This window comes from Pogoniulus pusillus, chromosome 12, assembly GCF_015220805.1.
Source record: "Pogoniulus pusillus isolate bPogPus1 chromosome 12, bPogPus1.pri, whole genome shotgun sequence".
Lineage (NCBI taxonomy): Eukaryota > Metazoa > Chordata > Aves > Piciformes > Lybiidae > Pogoniulus > Pogoniulus pusillus.
The window spans coordinates 18,498,012-18,510,888 of record NC_087275.1 but is presented as its reverse complement, the minus strand read 5'-3'; the positions used below and the strand labels follow the sequence as shown (position 1 = coordinate 18,510,888).

Here is a 12,877-nt window from a genome sequence, read left to right as displayed (position 1 = left end):
CTGTACAGGAAGAACATCGAGGCACTGGAGCAAGGACAGAGAAGGGCTTCTGAGCTGGTGAGGGACCTGGAGAACAGGTCCTGTGAGGAGTAGCTGTGGGAAATGGGGCTGTTTAGTCTACAAAGAAGGAGCCTGAGGGGAGACCTTATTGCTCACTACAACTACATGAAAGGAGCTTGTAGAGAGGTAGGCACTGGTCTCTTCTCACAAGTAACTAGTGATAGAATGAGAGGGAATGGCCTCGAGATGCATCTCAGGAGATTTAGACTGGACATTGGGAAGAACTTTTTCACAGAAAGGGTTGCCAGGCACTGGAATAGGCTGCTCAAGGAGGCAGTTGAGTTGCCATCCCTGGATGTGTTTAAAAGCCATTTAGATCTGGTGCTTGGGGACATGGTGTAGTGATAGGCTTGTCAGAGAGGTGAAATGTCTGGACTTGATGATCTCAGATGTCCTTTCTGGTCTGGCTGATTCTGTGATTCTCTGTGATATGTTACATTCACAGCCATGAAGGTCGTGTCCTCTACAGCTCACAGTTGTTTTTTGACACTAGAATCATGTTATTCTGCATGCTTGAAAACACTGGAATATACCTTTCCAGTGCTGTTCTAGAATAGAAAGCACCAGGGCCACGACACTGGTTGCACCCTTACTGGGAAATAAAATGTTCTCAAGAATAGGCATTCAACTCTTCGTATTGCCAAGTTCCCAATAAAGCCACTGGCAAGGCTTTGACCAGTGCAGAACTGAGTAAACACAATTCCTAGCTACATTTCAGGTGTTAGCATGGGACACAGACTATTCTTAATAAGCACATTGAAAGAAATTTGCTTTGAAAACAACAGGAGTTAACCAATACAAGCGTGGGCTGTACCACTCCATTTAGCCTCCACGTGAAAGAATAGACCTGGGCACATGTAATTTGCTAATATAGCCACATAGTGCTATGATGAAACACAAGTGAGCTATTCAGGGACTTAATTTAGGAGAACTCTTTACCATTTGCTGGAAAATGAAACAAGTCACTGAAATCTCATACATCTTGTGTGCATTTGCCTAAGATACTCACTGAAACAAATACTTTAAACAGAATAGTCTAAATTGGCCTAAATTAACACAATATTGCTATCTGACTGCTGTGTTCAAATAAACATAGTGTTTACTGGGAGAGGGTGAAGTCTTCAGAAGTACTTTTTCTTCTTTGCAGAGCAGATTAATAATATGTATATATTTCTGTCATGAAGAAAAGCAGAGAGAGTAAAAATAGCTCTCAAGTGAGATAGCTGCTCTCTGCTGCCTTGTTCCTGGAACCATGACAGCCATTATATAATCAAAAGGAAAATTAAACAAAATAAACATCACAAGCTAATTGGGTCGATAGAAAGTAAAAATATAATTAGTTGATGTGTTTTGTGGCAAAGGCACTGACAATATGTGGTTGTTCCTCAGCCTTAGCGATGAACTGAGATCCTGCTATGTGCTTAAGTTATTCATCAAGCATTTCCATGGAAACACACAGTTGCACAAATCTTGGATCACTTATTTCAGGAATTGCTACTCACAGAGTTCACTCTGGAGTGAGAACTCAACGACGAGAGAGTGGCAGGCTGTGATTCTGGTCTAGATATCTCTCCAAACAGTTATTTGTTGAGTCTCACATTAGGAGAATTTAGGTAAGGAAAACAGTAAAAGGACATCTTGCATAAAATGCTAACACCTTGACTCTAATCCTTCCTCTCAGAGCTTCCTGAGGGTTGAGAAATTACACCACTGTAAAGCAAATGAATAGTTTACAGAGTGGCCAGATGCCCCCAGGGAGATTTAAATGCCCACAAGAGTGCTAGCCACATGCACTACTGAGAAAATCTCAGGTTAAATGCAGTCACTGGGTTTTGTTGTCCAAAACCACCCTCTTACATTTCCAGGTGGAAGTCAGCTCGGTGTGACCTCTCAAGGTGAAGAAAAATCCTCTCACACTGGAAGGAGCAGGTCTCTGAAGCCCACTTACCATGACAGTGGTGGCCCACCACCATGTTCTGGGGAGCACAGAAATGCAACATATGACTGTTAGACATGCCTGGATGGGGATGTCCCTTCAGATTTCTCCTGATGCCATTAATCAACACCTGTCTTACCTCCTTGCCCTGATTAGTACACTTTGACATTTCTGGTCAGGTAGATAGGTCTAGGACGTGGTTGTCTTCAATAACAAGGTCAGAAGAAAGGTATATTCTCAAAGCCAACAGAGGACACCTTCACCCTGTCTGTCTCTGTGTTCATGCTAGGTTCTGACTGGGAGGGGAAAGCAAAATATTCATAATGCCTTAAAGATAATGAAGCACAGTAAACCAGCATTACTAGTGGAACATACAGTCTATTAAAGCCTCAAAAGCCAGAACCTTCATATTCTATTCTTGAGTGTTTGAGGGGCCATTGCTGCAGTGATGTGATAGTTTCTGGGGACTGAAATTTCCTTAGGCACAATAGAGAGTTAGGCATAAAGTGTGAAGCCTTAACTTCAAATTTTCTGGCTTTGACTGCCTCACAAGGTTCCTGCAATGCCTTTTTATTGTGTTTATTTCATCTTGCATTTTACAGCATTAGTGATAATACAAGGAGGCACACTGTCACCAACTGGGATAAGTTCATTCAGAACTGACTGTCTTGTGACAAAACTTCCAGTGGTGTCACTGTGTCACTACCATCAGCATGAATAATGCTCTCTTTAGACATGGGAGAAAACTGAAAAGGTGACTCAAAGTGCAGCACACAGTCTTAAACCACAGAAGTCTCTTCCAACCCCTACCATTCTATGACTGTGATTCTAACTGCTATCAGATTTCCATGCTATTACCCAGGACATTGCCAGACAGAGACACTCAAGACCATGGGGTGCCAGAGATAGGACTGTTGTGTCAAGCAAGAGTTTTGGTGTACTTCTGCCCCCATTTCCCAGCCAGGTAAGCTGCACTCAAAAGCAACCAGAGCTCAGGGGAAGGAAGTGCTTCCCATCCCAAGCTGCTCATTCCCAGCTCTGCTTGAGGGCTACCACCCACAGCAAGACTGAGCCATTCACACTTGGACTGGCATAGCAGCTAGCACAGCATGTTAGCTTAAAATGTGACCTTTGTGCAACACATCGACAACACGCAGGTCAATGCTCTGACTGATCAGCAAAAGCATCTCTCTAAAGCAATGGTGCAACATCACCCCAGTGCTGCTCTCTCCAGAACCAAGTGCCCAGACAGAGCCAGAAGAAGACTTTTCTCCTCATAGCTTGGCAGCAGAATGATAGCAGTTGGCCATGAGGGAGAAAGTTAGGAGTTTATGAAATGAAATTGCATGAGGAACAAGCCCAAGAGCACAGAAAGTTTTCCAGTAAAAGGCAATAGTTACTGTGGACCTCACTCTGCCCTCAGCTTCATTCAAAACACACTTAATTAAACCACTCTCCCCAGAGTGGTTTTTTGGTATGTAAACATAATGAAAGACAAGTACTGTCATTTCTGGGTGTTAAGTTCTTGTAAGACAACTGTCTTACAAGGCAAGGGAGGAATGTTATTTAGACCTGTACCATTAGAGATATAGGTACACTTGAATTAAAAACCATAGACATACTGAAAGAAAATGAAACATTGTTTTGAAGTAGTGTATGTTTTACATTACTGCATGAAAGATGGACAGTTCCTTGTCTCAGTATCAGTGAGACATTGATTTTCTAGGGAAATAAGCTTGAGCTGGTATATATTACAGTGTAGCCTGCCTTTCCTTTAGTAAGAGTAGGATTGGTTCTTCCTAAAAACTGTTGGATTTTTTCAAACTCTTTACAATTATTTAATACTTTTCCCATAGCAATGCAATTGGTATTGAAAATAGCTCAATGATTGCTCATTTTCTCTGCTCATCTTGTTGACTGAAACACCAAGTGAATCCATTTCCCCATTTATATCTCCTATCTGCTTGAAGATCTGTCTGTGCATAAGAAAACTGTAAAAGGGGGCAGAGAGAAGAAAGATCTGCTTCAACATGTGTTGTAGAATTTAAATATGGGTGTATATATATAGGATGCCATGGTCTAGATGACTGGATAGGGCTGGATGATAGGTTGGATTGGATGATGTTGGAGGTCTCTTCCAACCTGGTTGATTGTATGATTCTATGATGACCTGAGAGGAAACAAGAGTTTTCCTTCAAAATACTTCTATTTAACAGTAAATTGAGGATGCTTGACATCATTTGACTTTTGTGTTATGCATCTATTGGGTGAGCAAAGAACAAGGACAATAATTTTATTGCTTACTAGTAACTTCACACCAGTAAAAGAGGCAGAAGTTGTGTGTTGATTTACAGAAATAATAAGAAAAATAATGTCTGCGTTTTTCTTGTTTGTTTTTCATGGCAGCTAACGTACTGGAAGAAGACTCAATGGAGCAGGACATAGAAAGCCCTGTCACCATTCATCAGCCAAAGTTGCCCAAACAAGCTAGAGAGGATCTGCCAAAAAATATAAACAAAGAATGTGCCAAAAGAAAAATCCAGAGGTATGTTAGGAAAGACGGGAAATGCAACGTCCACCATGGGAATGTCAGAGAGACTTACCGTTACTTGACTGACATCTTCACTACCTTAGTCGATCTCAAGTGGAGGTTCAACCTATTGATTTTTGTCATGGTTTACACTGTGACTTGGCTCTTCTTTGGAATGATATGGTGGCTAATAGCCTACATGCGAGGAGATATGGATCACATAGGGGACAGCACGTGGACTCCATGCGTCAGCAACCTCAATGGGTTTGTCTCAGCCTTTTTATTCTCAATCGAGACAGAAACCACCATTGGGTATGGTTACCGGGTCATCACGGACAAGTGTCCCGAGGGAATCATTCTGCTTTTAGTGCAGTCTGTTTTAGGTTCTATCGTCAACGCTTTCATGGTTGGCTGCATGTTTGTGAAAATATCCCAACCCAAGAAGAGGGCAGAAACCTTGGTTTTCTCTACAAATGCAGTTATTTCCATGCGGGATGGAAAGCTGTGTCTGATGTTCCGAGTAGGAGACCTTAGGAATTCACACATTGTAGAGGCATCAATACGAGCCAAGTTGATCAAATCCAAACAGACAAAGGAGGGGGAATTTATACCACTCAACCAGACAGATATCAACGTAGGTTATTACACAGGGGATGATCGTCTCTTTTTGGTTTCACCACTGATCATCAGCCATGAAATTAACCAGCAGAGTCCTTTCTGGGAGATTTCCAAAGCCCAGTTGCCCAAAGAGGAGCTAGAAATTGTTGTAATCCTAGAAGGAATGGTGGAGGCAACAGGTAACATTTCTTATACTTTGTATCAGGTAAATGCTTTAATTTTAGAAAGGAAAATCATTTGTTTTGCTTCACTTTAAAGCAATCATTTCAGTAGTCATTACATTTGAGAAAGGCATGTTATCTGGTTAGCTTCAAAACTAAAAGCATGCCCAGTTTAATTGTCTGTTCCATCTTGCCTAACGGAATTAGTGTTGTTTCTGCTTTGTTTGGAAAATGGGATAATGTTTCTCATTTTCTAGATTCTTCACAGCATGTCACCCAGTTATTTGTCATTCTGTTGCAGGAGTAACTCAACCACTAGGACCTTGTGGGATAAAATGATTTAGAAAAAAAGTATTCAACACAAAACTGTTTATGATTAATATGGAAGCACTCTAGTTCCTGCTGCTTCCCATCAGCCATGGGTAACTGCGGTGTCACTGCCTGCCATATGAAATTCCTATCCTGTTTGGATCCAGTAGGAAGTGATGATGTGTTCAGCTTTCTCTTTTCACTTGTTTGCATGTTTCTGTTTTAACTTGTAACAAGGCTTTTTCCACTTTAATTTGCAAAAGATCTGTCCAACTTTGTATTTCACCGAGATACACTACGCACTGCAGAAGTGTGCAGAACACTTACATTGGTATAAATAAGGGATGTTATGTCACCAGAGTCTTCACTGCATCCAGTTCTGGAGCCCCCATTACAAGAAGGATGTGGATGTGCTGGAGCGTGTCCAGAGGAGGGCCACTGGGATGCTCAGAGGGCTGGAGCAGCTCTCCTGTGAGGAAAGACTGAAAGAGTTGGGGCTGTTCAGTCTGCAGAAGAGGAGGCTCCCAGGTGACCTTATAGTGGCCTTCCAGTATCTGAAGGGGGCCTACAAAAAAGCTGGGGAGATACTTTTCAGGATATCAGGGAGTGACAGGACTAGGGGGAATGGAGTGAAGATGGAGATGGGTAGGTTCAAGCTGGACGTGAGGAGGAAGTTGTTCAGCATGAGAGTGCTGAGAGCCTGGAATGGGTTGCCCAGGGAGGTGGTTGAGGTCCCATCCCTGGCGGTGTTTAAGGCCAGGCTGGATGGGGCTCTGGACAGCATGGTCTAGGGTAGGGTGTCCCTGCCCATGGCAGGGGGGTTGGAACTAGATGATCCTTGTGATGTCTTCCAACCCTGACTGATTCTATGATTCTTTAGGGGCTGTTTGGTCATTACCCACAATCACACAGCAGAATATTAGATATCACTTGCCATGGAAAAAGTAGTGCTTGGAGCTCACAGCGATGTTTCTTGTTTACATTGAAGGCAGAATATTAAGAGGATATTTTATCTAAAACTGCTGTATTTCCCACAGCCAGAGTGCTGCTCCACTTCTTTTAGGAGCTGGAGTAATTTATTCTGTTTTTCTTGCAAATGATGACAGTCTCTGAAACGAGTAAATGTAATCAATACAAGGAAATAGTGGTTAGATACATGGCAAGATGCACTTGGGAAGAAGGAAACACTGGTTGTAAAAACAGAAGAGCCAGATACAATGGGGTTTTTTTCCACTACTGCAGCAGAAGCAAGGAGAGTTTGAGGATGAAGACTACACATCTGACAGAGGTGCAACCTTTCTAACCCTGACTCATGTTTTGCAACTGGAGCCAGGAAATAAAGAGCAGTTTATTACTAGAGCATATCTGTGTGTTTCACACATCTATTATGTGGTGTCAGAAGAAAGCTGCATTTGTCACCATATAATAAAAGTGTGAGACAAAAATTGAGCAAAATTAAATAAATAAAAATAACTGAAAGGAACTTGGCCAAGAATCTGAAGTGGTAAATGCAAGGCTTCCAAATTTTCCAGGAAGTAGGTAGTGCTGAAGAGAAATCAAGATGAAATGCTACTGACACATGCAGTAAGAGCAGAGGTTTCAAACATCTGCATCACCTAAGAGTAAGATGATAAGGAAATTGCTATTTGTTAGGTGGAAACGTTTGGAAATTTCTAAATGAGCTTGACATCTCAAAGAGCAGTGGATATTTTCAGCTTTACTCAACACCATGTGTGTATGTTTTGCCCATATCTGAGGCTAAACTGTAGCAGTTGCTCTATCACCCAAACGACACCTCCCCATCAGAGAAAGGGAATTGGGGAAAGGATATCCACTTGTTGAAGTGAAAAACAGATGTAATAAATAACCAAGCTAATACCAATGTCAATGCAGATATATACAAAACCATACTCAGACCAGCAGAAGTGCAGCAGTCACAATATCCAGAAAGGCAGTTCTCAAGAGCAAGAAATGGAAGAAGAGGATGGGGAAGTTAAATTCCTCCTTTGTACTGAGTGTGATACTGAGGGTATGGGATATCTTTGTGCAGTAACTCAGGACAGATGCTCTGGCTGACTCTGAACTGCTAATGACCTGCAGCCAATGGCTAGCTTGTGATTCTGTCACAGCAAAATGAGCACATTATGTTTTCCAGAAAAAATAGTGGCAAATATCAGAGATATAAAAACATCTTACCAAAATACTTACAAAATTCAAAGGCAGTATGCTTCTGTAATGCATCAAATGTAGCTCTGTTGTCTTAAGCCCCATCACTCTTCATTGTTTAACTCTTCCTCCCTTACCCTATCTTCACCCCTTCACACTCACACAGCTCTCTGGACCCTCCTTTGCTGCACTACTTCCACTCAGCCATTATCATCTTTCACTGGAGTGGGCTACCTTTCAAACTGCTTGGGCTGACAAAGTTGAAGTGATTCACGAGTCTATATTAACAAAGAAACTGGATGCAATGGTTTGAAAACCAGCTGAAGCTATCCAGGATTAAGGTATTTCCCTGGCACTGGATAGACAGTTACATTTATCCTTTAAGGTACTCCATTCTGTTCTGTTTGTGTTGGCTCTTTAGCTGCATGAGATGTGAGGGGAGGCCATCATATAGATTAATATCATCATTACCAGCACGATTTCTGAAACATGTTTCTGTGGAAGCAGCCACTTGTTCTGTGCTTTGCCCACATGCATTGGGTTATTTTTTGAAGGTCCAATCAGGGCAACTTTCTACCAAAAGCAGAGATTTTCCCTCTTAATTTACAAAATAATTTCCAATTGCATCCTGATGAATGCTGAAAGCAGATCTGGGTCATCATATATCCACATCTCATCCTTGTACCCGATGAAGAGTGATAGCAGGAAAAGAAGTTGCTTCTAGCAGCAATCTCCAACCCTGTAGAGTAGGCAATACACTACCCATCATACTTGCCAACACTGGACAAAGAAATAGGATATTAAAAAAAATAATAATAAAGCTGAAGCTAAGAAACTGTAACCTCAGATACAGCAATATCATCATTCAGTGTCATTGCTCCTGGGTCGTAACAGATTGAGATCATTGCCTTATGTTATTCATCAGGCGACCACTCCCAGTTCAACCTTTCTCTGTTTTCAGAGCTTGCCCATTCTGACAACATTTATAACTTTAAGGAGAAGCAACACAGTGGAAAATGCTTAGTATAAACATTTGCTATCCTTTTTTTTTTCAGTTATTGATATTATTGTGTTTCAAGATTTACTGAGCAGGTGATAATCATTTTATACATACATAATGCTTCCCACCTAAAGGGCTCCAAAAACACATCTACCTGCAGTATGAAACACAGCTGTACATGTAGTATATCTTATGAAATCTGCATGTTAGGACAAGAAATTAAAAGCAATGCATTTTATCTAACAAAATAGAACTAATTAACCAAACTAAAATTCAACAGAAAGCTCAAACCAAGGACCTCCTAATTTCCCTTGGAGGCTTCACCATGTTTTTCCGAGATGTAAAAAAGAGTAGATACATCTTTATCTAGACAGAAACAAAACCATTATACCAGGAAGTATAAATATCCTATGAAGTATTTCAACCTGCTTAAGTCAGCAAGGCCCTCAAACTTTGCAAAGTTGTACATGGCCAGTAGAGTGCACTCAATGACACTCCGGCAATTCCCTCTGCCTAAAAATAAACCCATGAAAACTGAAACAGTACCAAGGAAAGAAAATGATCCACACCTTTACAACTGCCAAACAGACAAACAAACAAACAAGAAGGCAAGAAAACTAGGCAGATAACTTTAGGCTCCTATGGATAATTCTACAAATAAACTTGTAATTGTGTGCATTTATAATCCTGACACACGGACAGCTGGAGCACAGTACTTGCAGAATGGTTTGTAGATAAGTGAACAAACACACTTGCCAGCTGTGTGCATTGAAAAGCAATAATATGCTCACATAGATGGTTATTTATATGGTAAATGATGCTATCGACTAGACAAACATTGTATAAAGCTGTTCCAGTCTTCACTATAGCTCCTTTGACTCACTGATTGATTGTCTTTTTTTATTTCCTCTGGATGAATTGTCATATTTACTCCTATCCTTGCCTAATCCAAACAAACATCTCCCTTTGATATGGATGTTAGTAGTTCCAGCCTTTCAAAACCTTTCAGCAGACTTTGCACTCTCTCCAAACAAACATTACTCGAGTTACAGTTTTTCACTGGAGTTTTTTTACTGCTCTTTAAAGAAGAAATCGTTTCTTAAGGGCATGTAGATGAAAGAAAGGAAAGAATCAGGATTTTTCACACCTAAGTGTTTCTGCAAGGCAGATGTTGAAAGCAGATTTGATTGTTGTGTTCCAGAGTCTGACCAGTGTACACTGACAGAAGTGCAGTTTAAACAGGCTCGAGAATAAATAGCTTCTGCTCTCCCTGGACCATCATAATTTCAGGAATGGTCAGCATACAATGGGTCTCCAGTCCTTAGCTCTCCTTTCCATTTTAGGAGTTTTAACACCTCTTGATGCTAGGTGTTAGATTTAGCCATCTGAGTTCGTCTCCTCAGTTATACAACCCAATGAAAAAGGACCTGGAGGTGTTGGTTAATGGCTGGATGAACAGGAGCCAGCAGTATGCCCAGGTGAACAAGAAGGCCAACAGTATCCTGGCTTGTATCAGAAATAGTGTGACCAGCAGGACTGGGGAAATTATTGCATTCCTGTGCTTGGTAATGGTGAGGGATGCACTTCAAATACTGTGTTCACTTTTGATCCTCTCACTACAAGAAGAACATTAAGTTGCTGGAGCATGTCCAGAGAAGGGCAACAAAGCTCATAAAGGATGTAGAGCACAAGTCATAGAAGGAACAGCTAAAGGAACTGGGGTGGATTAGGCTAGAAAAAACGAGGCTCAGGGGACACCTTATCACTCTACAATAACCTAAAATGCCTTTATTCTCCCAAGTAACAAGCAATATGACAAGAGGAAACATCTTTAAATTGCACCAGGAGAATTTTAGGTTGTATATTAGGAAAACTTTTTTCACCAGGATTATTGTCAAACACTAGAACAGGATGCTCAGGGAAGTGGCTGAGTCACCATCCCTGGAGGTATTTGAAAGATGTGTAGATGTGGTGCTTTAGGATGTATTTAACAGTGCAGTTGGCAGTGCTGGGCTAACGTTTGATCCCCGTGATCGTAAAGGTCTTTTCCAACCTAAACAAACTTATGATTCTATGATCCCTATTTCTCTAGTGCTTGCCAGCAATCCCTTACACTTACATTCCTTGTTTACATTTTCATTCTTTCAATTCTAAACCCACTTTTCATTGTTATTCATTCTAACACTGTTAACACAGAGATGTAAAAATGAGAGTCTACAGCCTTGAGATAGAGTTCTGAATGTTGACAAAGAAAAGCATTCTGATTTCATCATATTTCTTTCAAGAAGCTTTCTTTGCAGGTGGAAAATATTAGTCTGTTTAGTAAAGGAGGCTACAAGGCTTAAACGAGGCAATTACAATTTCACAATAGCAAAATGATATGTAAACATGCAAGCAACTTCATGAGAAAAGAGATATGCTGATTATGACTTTTTCAACAAAAATCTGGGAGAGAGCACCTATATTACTTCCAGAGAAGGCAGGAAAAAGGTATCATACATTTCATTTAGTGGCTTTATTGCTCAAAATGGTGCTGTATTACACAAACATGTTACCAAGTGCTTGATAATAGCCCCTATTGTCCATCCTTCATCTCTTTCTCACCAATTAATTGCTCAGCTCCTCACAACTACAGCTTCTCCCTCAATTCTAAATGTTCAGATATAATACTCAGATTTAAGTACTAACATATAGTAAAAAGTGAGATCCTTTAAAAAACAGATTTGAGACCCTTCTGTGTTATTTTTAATAGATAATTATATACTATTAAATAAATCTGTTCCAAACACAAATCAATCTTGCAGAAGAAGAGGGTCACTTTGCACATTGTATCCCTGCAAATCATATTAGATTTCTCCAGGCACAGAGAATGGGCAGTTTCCAGTTCTTTGCACAGTCCCACAGACCTCCACCGTTAGCATCACTCCTTTCCAGACACAGTGGCAAGCAGAGAGAGATGCCCAACATTTTGTCTTTGGTCACCACTCTCCACCCATGAGTCTAGACGTTATCCTTCCCAGGGCTCATCATCTCCACAGCCAGAGGAATGATGGGATCACAAAGTTGCTCTTCAACACTGTCCTTGCCACTAGTTCTCTAGCATAAGAATAGAGTGGGAAGCTGTCCTGTCACCCTCCTCCTTGACCAGCCCAGACTATATCAACCACCACTTGCAGACTGTCTCTAATACCCTGCAGTGACAGACACTTAACAAACATCACTGCTTCCAGTACAGCTTCAAGTTATCTTGTTTTCCTCAAGTTTTAGCACAGAAGCAAGGCATCTGCAAAGGTGGTACAGCTGAGTCCTTGAGTTTTCAGACTCCGCTAGGACACCAAAGAATGATTGTGAAGGGACCAAGAAGGTGAAGGCTGAGCTGCACTGAGCAGTGCTTGTATCCTCTGTTCCCATGTAGCCTCCATTGCAAAGATCTCCACTTTACAAAACCAATGGGATGATCCTCCACAAAGGGCACAGCAGCATTATCCAGGTCAGAGGATTCCTCAGGCAGAATTAGCTCACTGAACATTTCTCACCTGCTTGCCAAGTGGAAGCATGATTTCTGAACTCTCCTGAGACGTGCTGCTGTAGGCCAATGAAGTACTCACATTTCTGAGCACTCTTCAAGGCAATGGCTATTAAACTGAGCATGCTCAGTTTGTTCACTTGCTTTTGGAACAGTGTAAATGAAGCATTAATGCTGATACAGCTGACTTGGAAAAATATAGCTTCCATTTCTAGTTTTAGGCTTCCACTTCTGGTCATCTGAGGTTGCTATGAACCTGCAGACAATGGCTACTGCACACCTGTGGTGAAATTCTAGGCACAAGCTGATCTGAGTCAGGGCAACGTCTTACACCTGGGACTTTTGCTGGAATGAACTGATTCTTTTGTGTTGATTAGCTTGTTCACTCATGTTTGATCTCCAGATATGAAACATACTTAACTAGCCTGCGGGAAGCATTTTTGGTAAGCTCTCTTCTCACTCCTAATTCTAAGGGATCTTTTCACACCTCTCCTTGGTGCTTATTTACTTCCAGCTGTATAATGCTGGTTCCTCTTGTTCTGACTGAATTGTAATGAAGGATAAACATGTT

General features: G+C 41.2%; 1 protein-coding gene across 5 annotated transcripts in view; it reads left to right on the top strand.

The window, feature by feature from the left end:
• KCNJ6 (potassium inwardly rectifying channel subfamily J member 6) overlaps positions 1-12,877 on the top strand; it is a 165,755-nt gene that overhangs the window by 113,943 nt on the left and 38,935 nt on the right. For 4 of the 5 annotated variants that reach the window (XM_064152522.1, XM_064152518.1, XM_064152517.1 and 1 more), the window contains one exon: positions 4,403-5,323. In XM_064152522.1, coding sequence (XP_064008592.1) covers positions 4,426-5,323 — 898 coding nt within the window. In that variant the 5' untranslated portion in view covers positions 4,403-4,425. Of the gene's footprint in view, positions 1-4,402; positions 5,350-12,877 lie in introns of all 5 variants that reach the window. The other variant, XM_064152521.1, reaches the window with a different exon arrangement.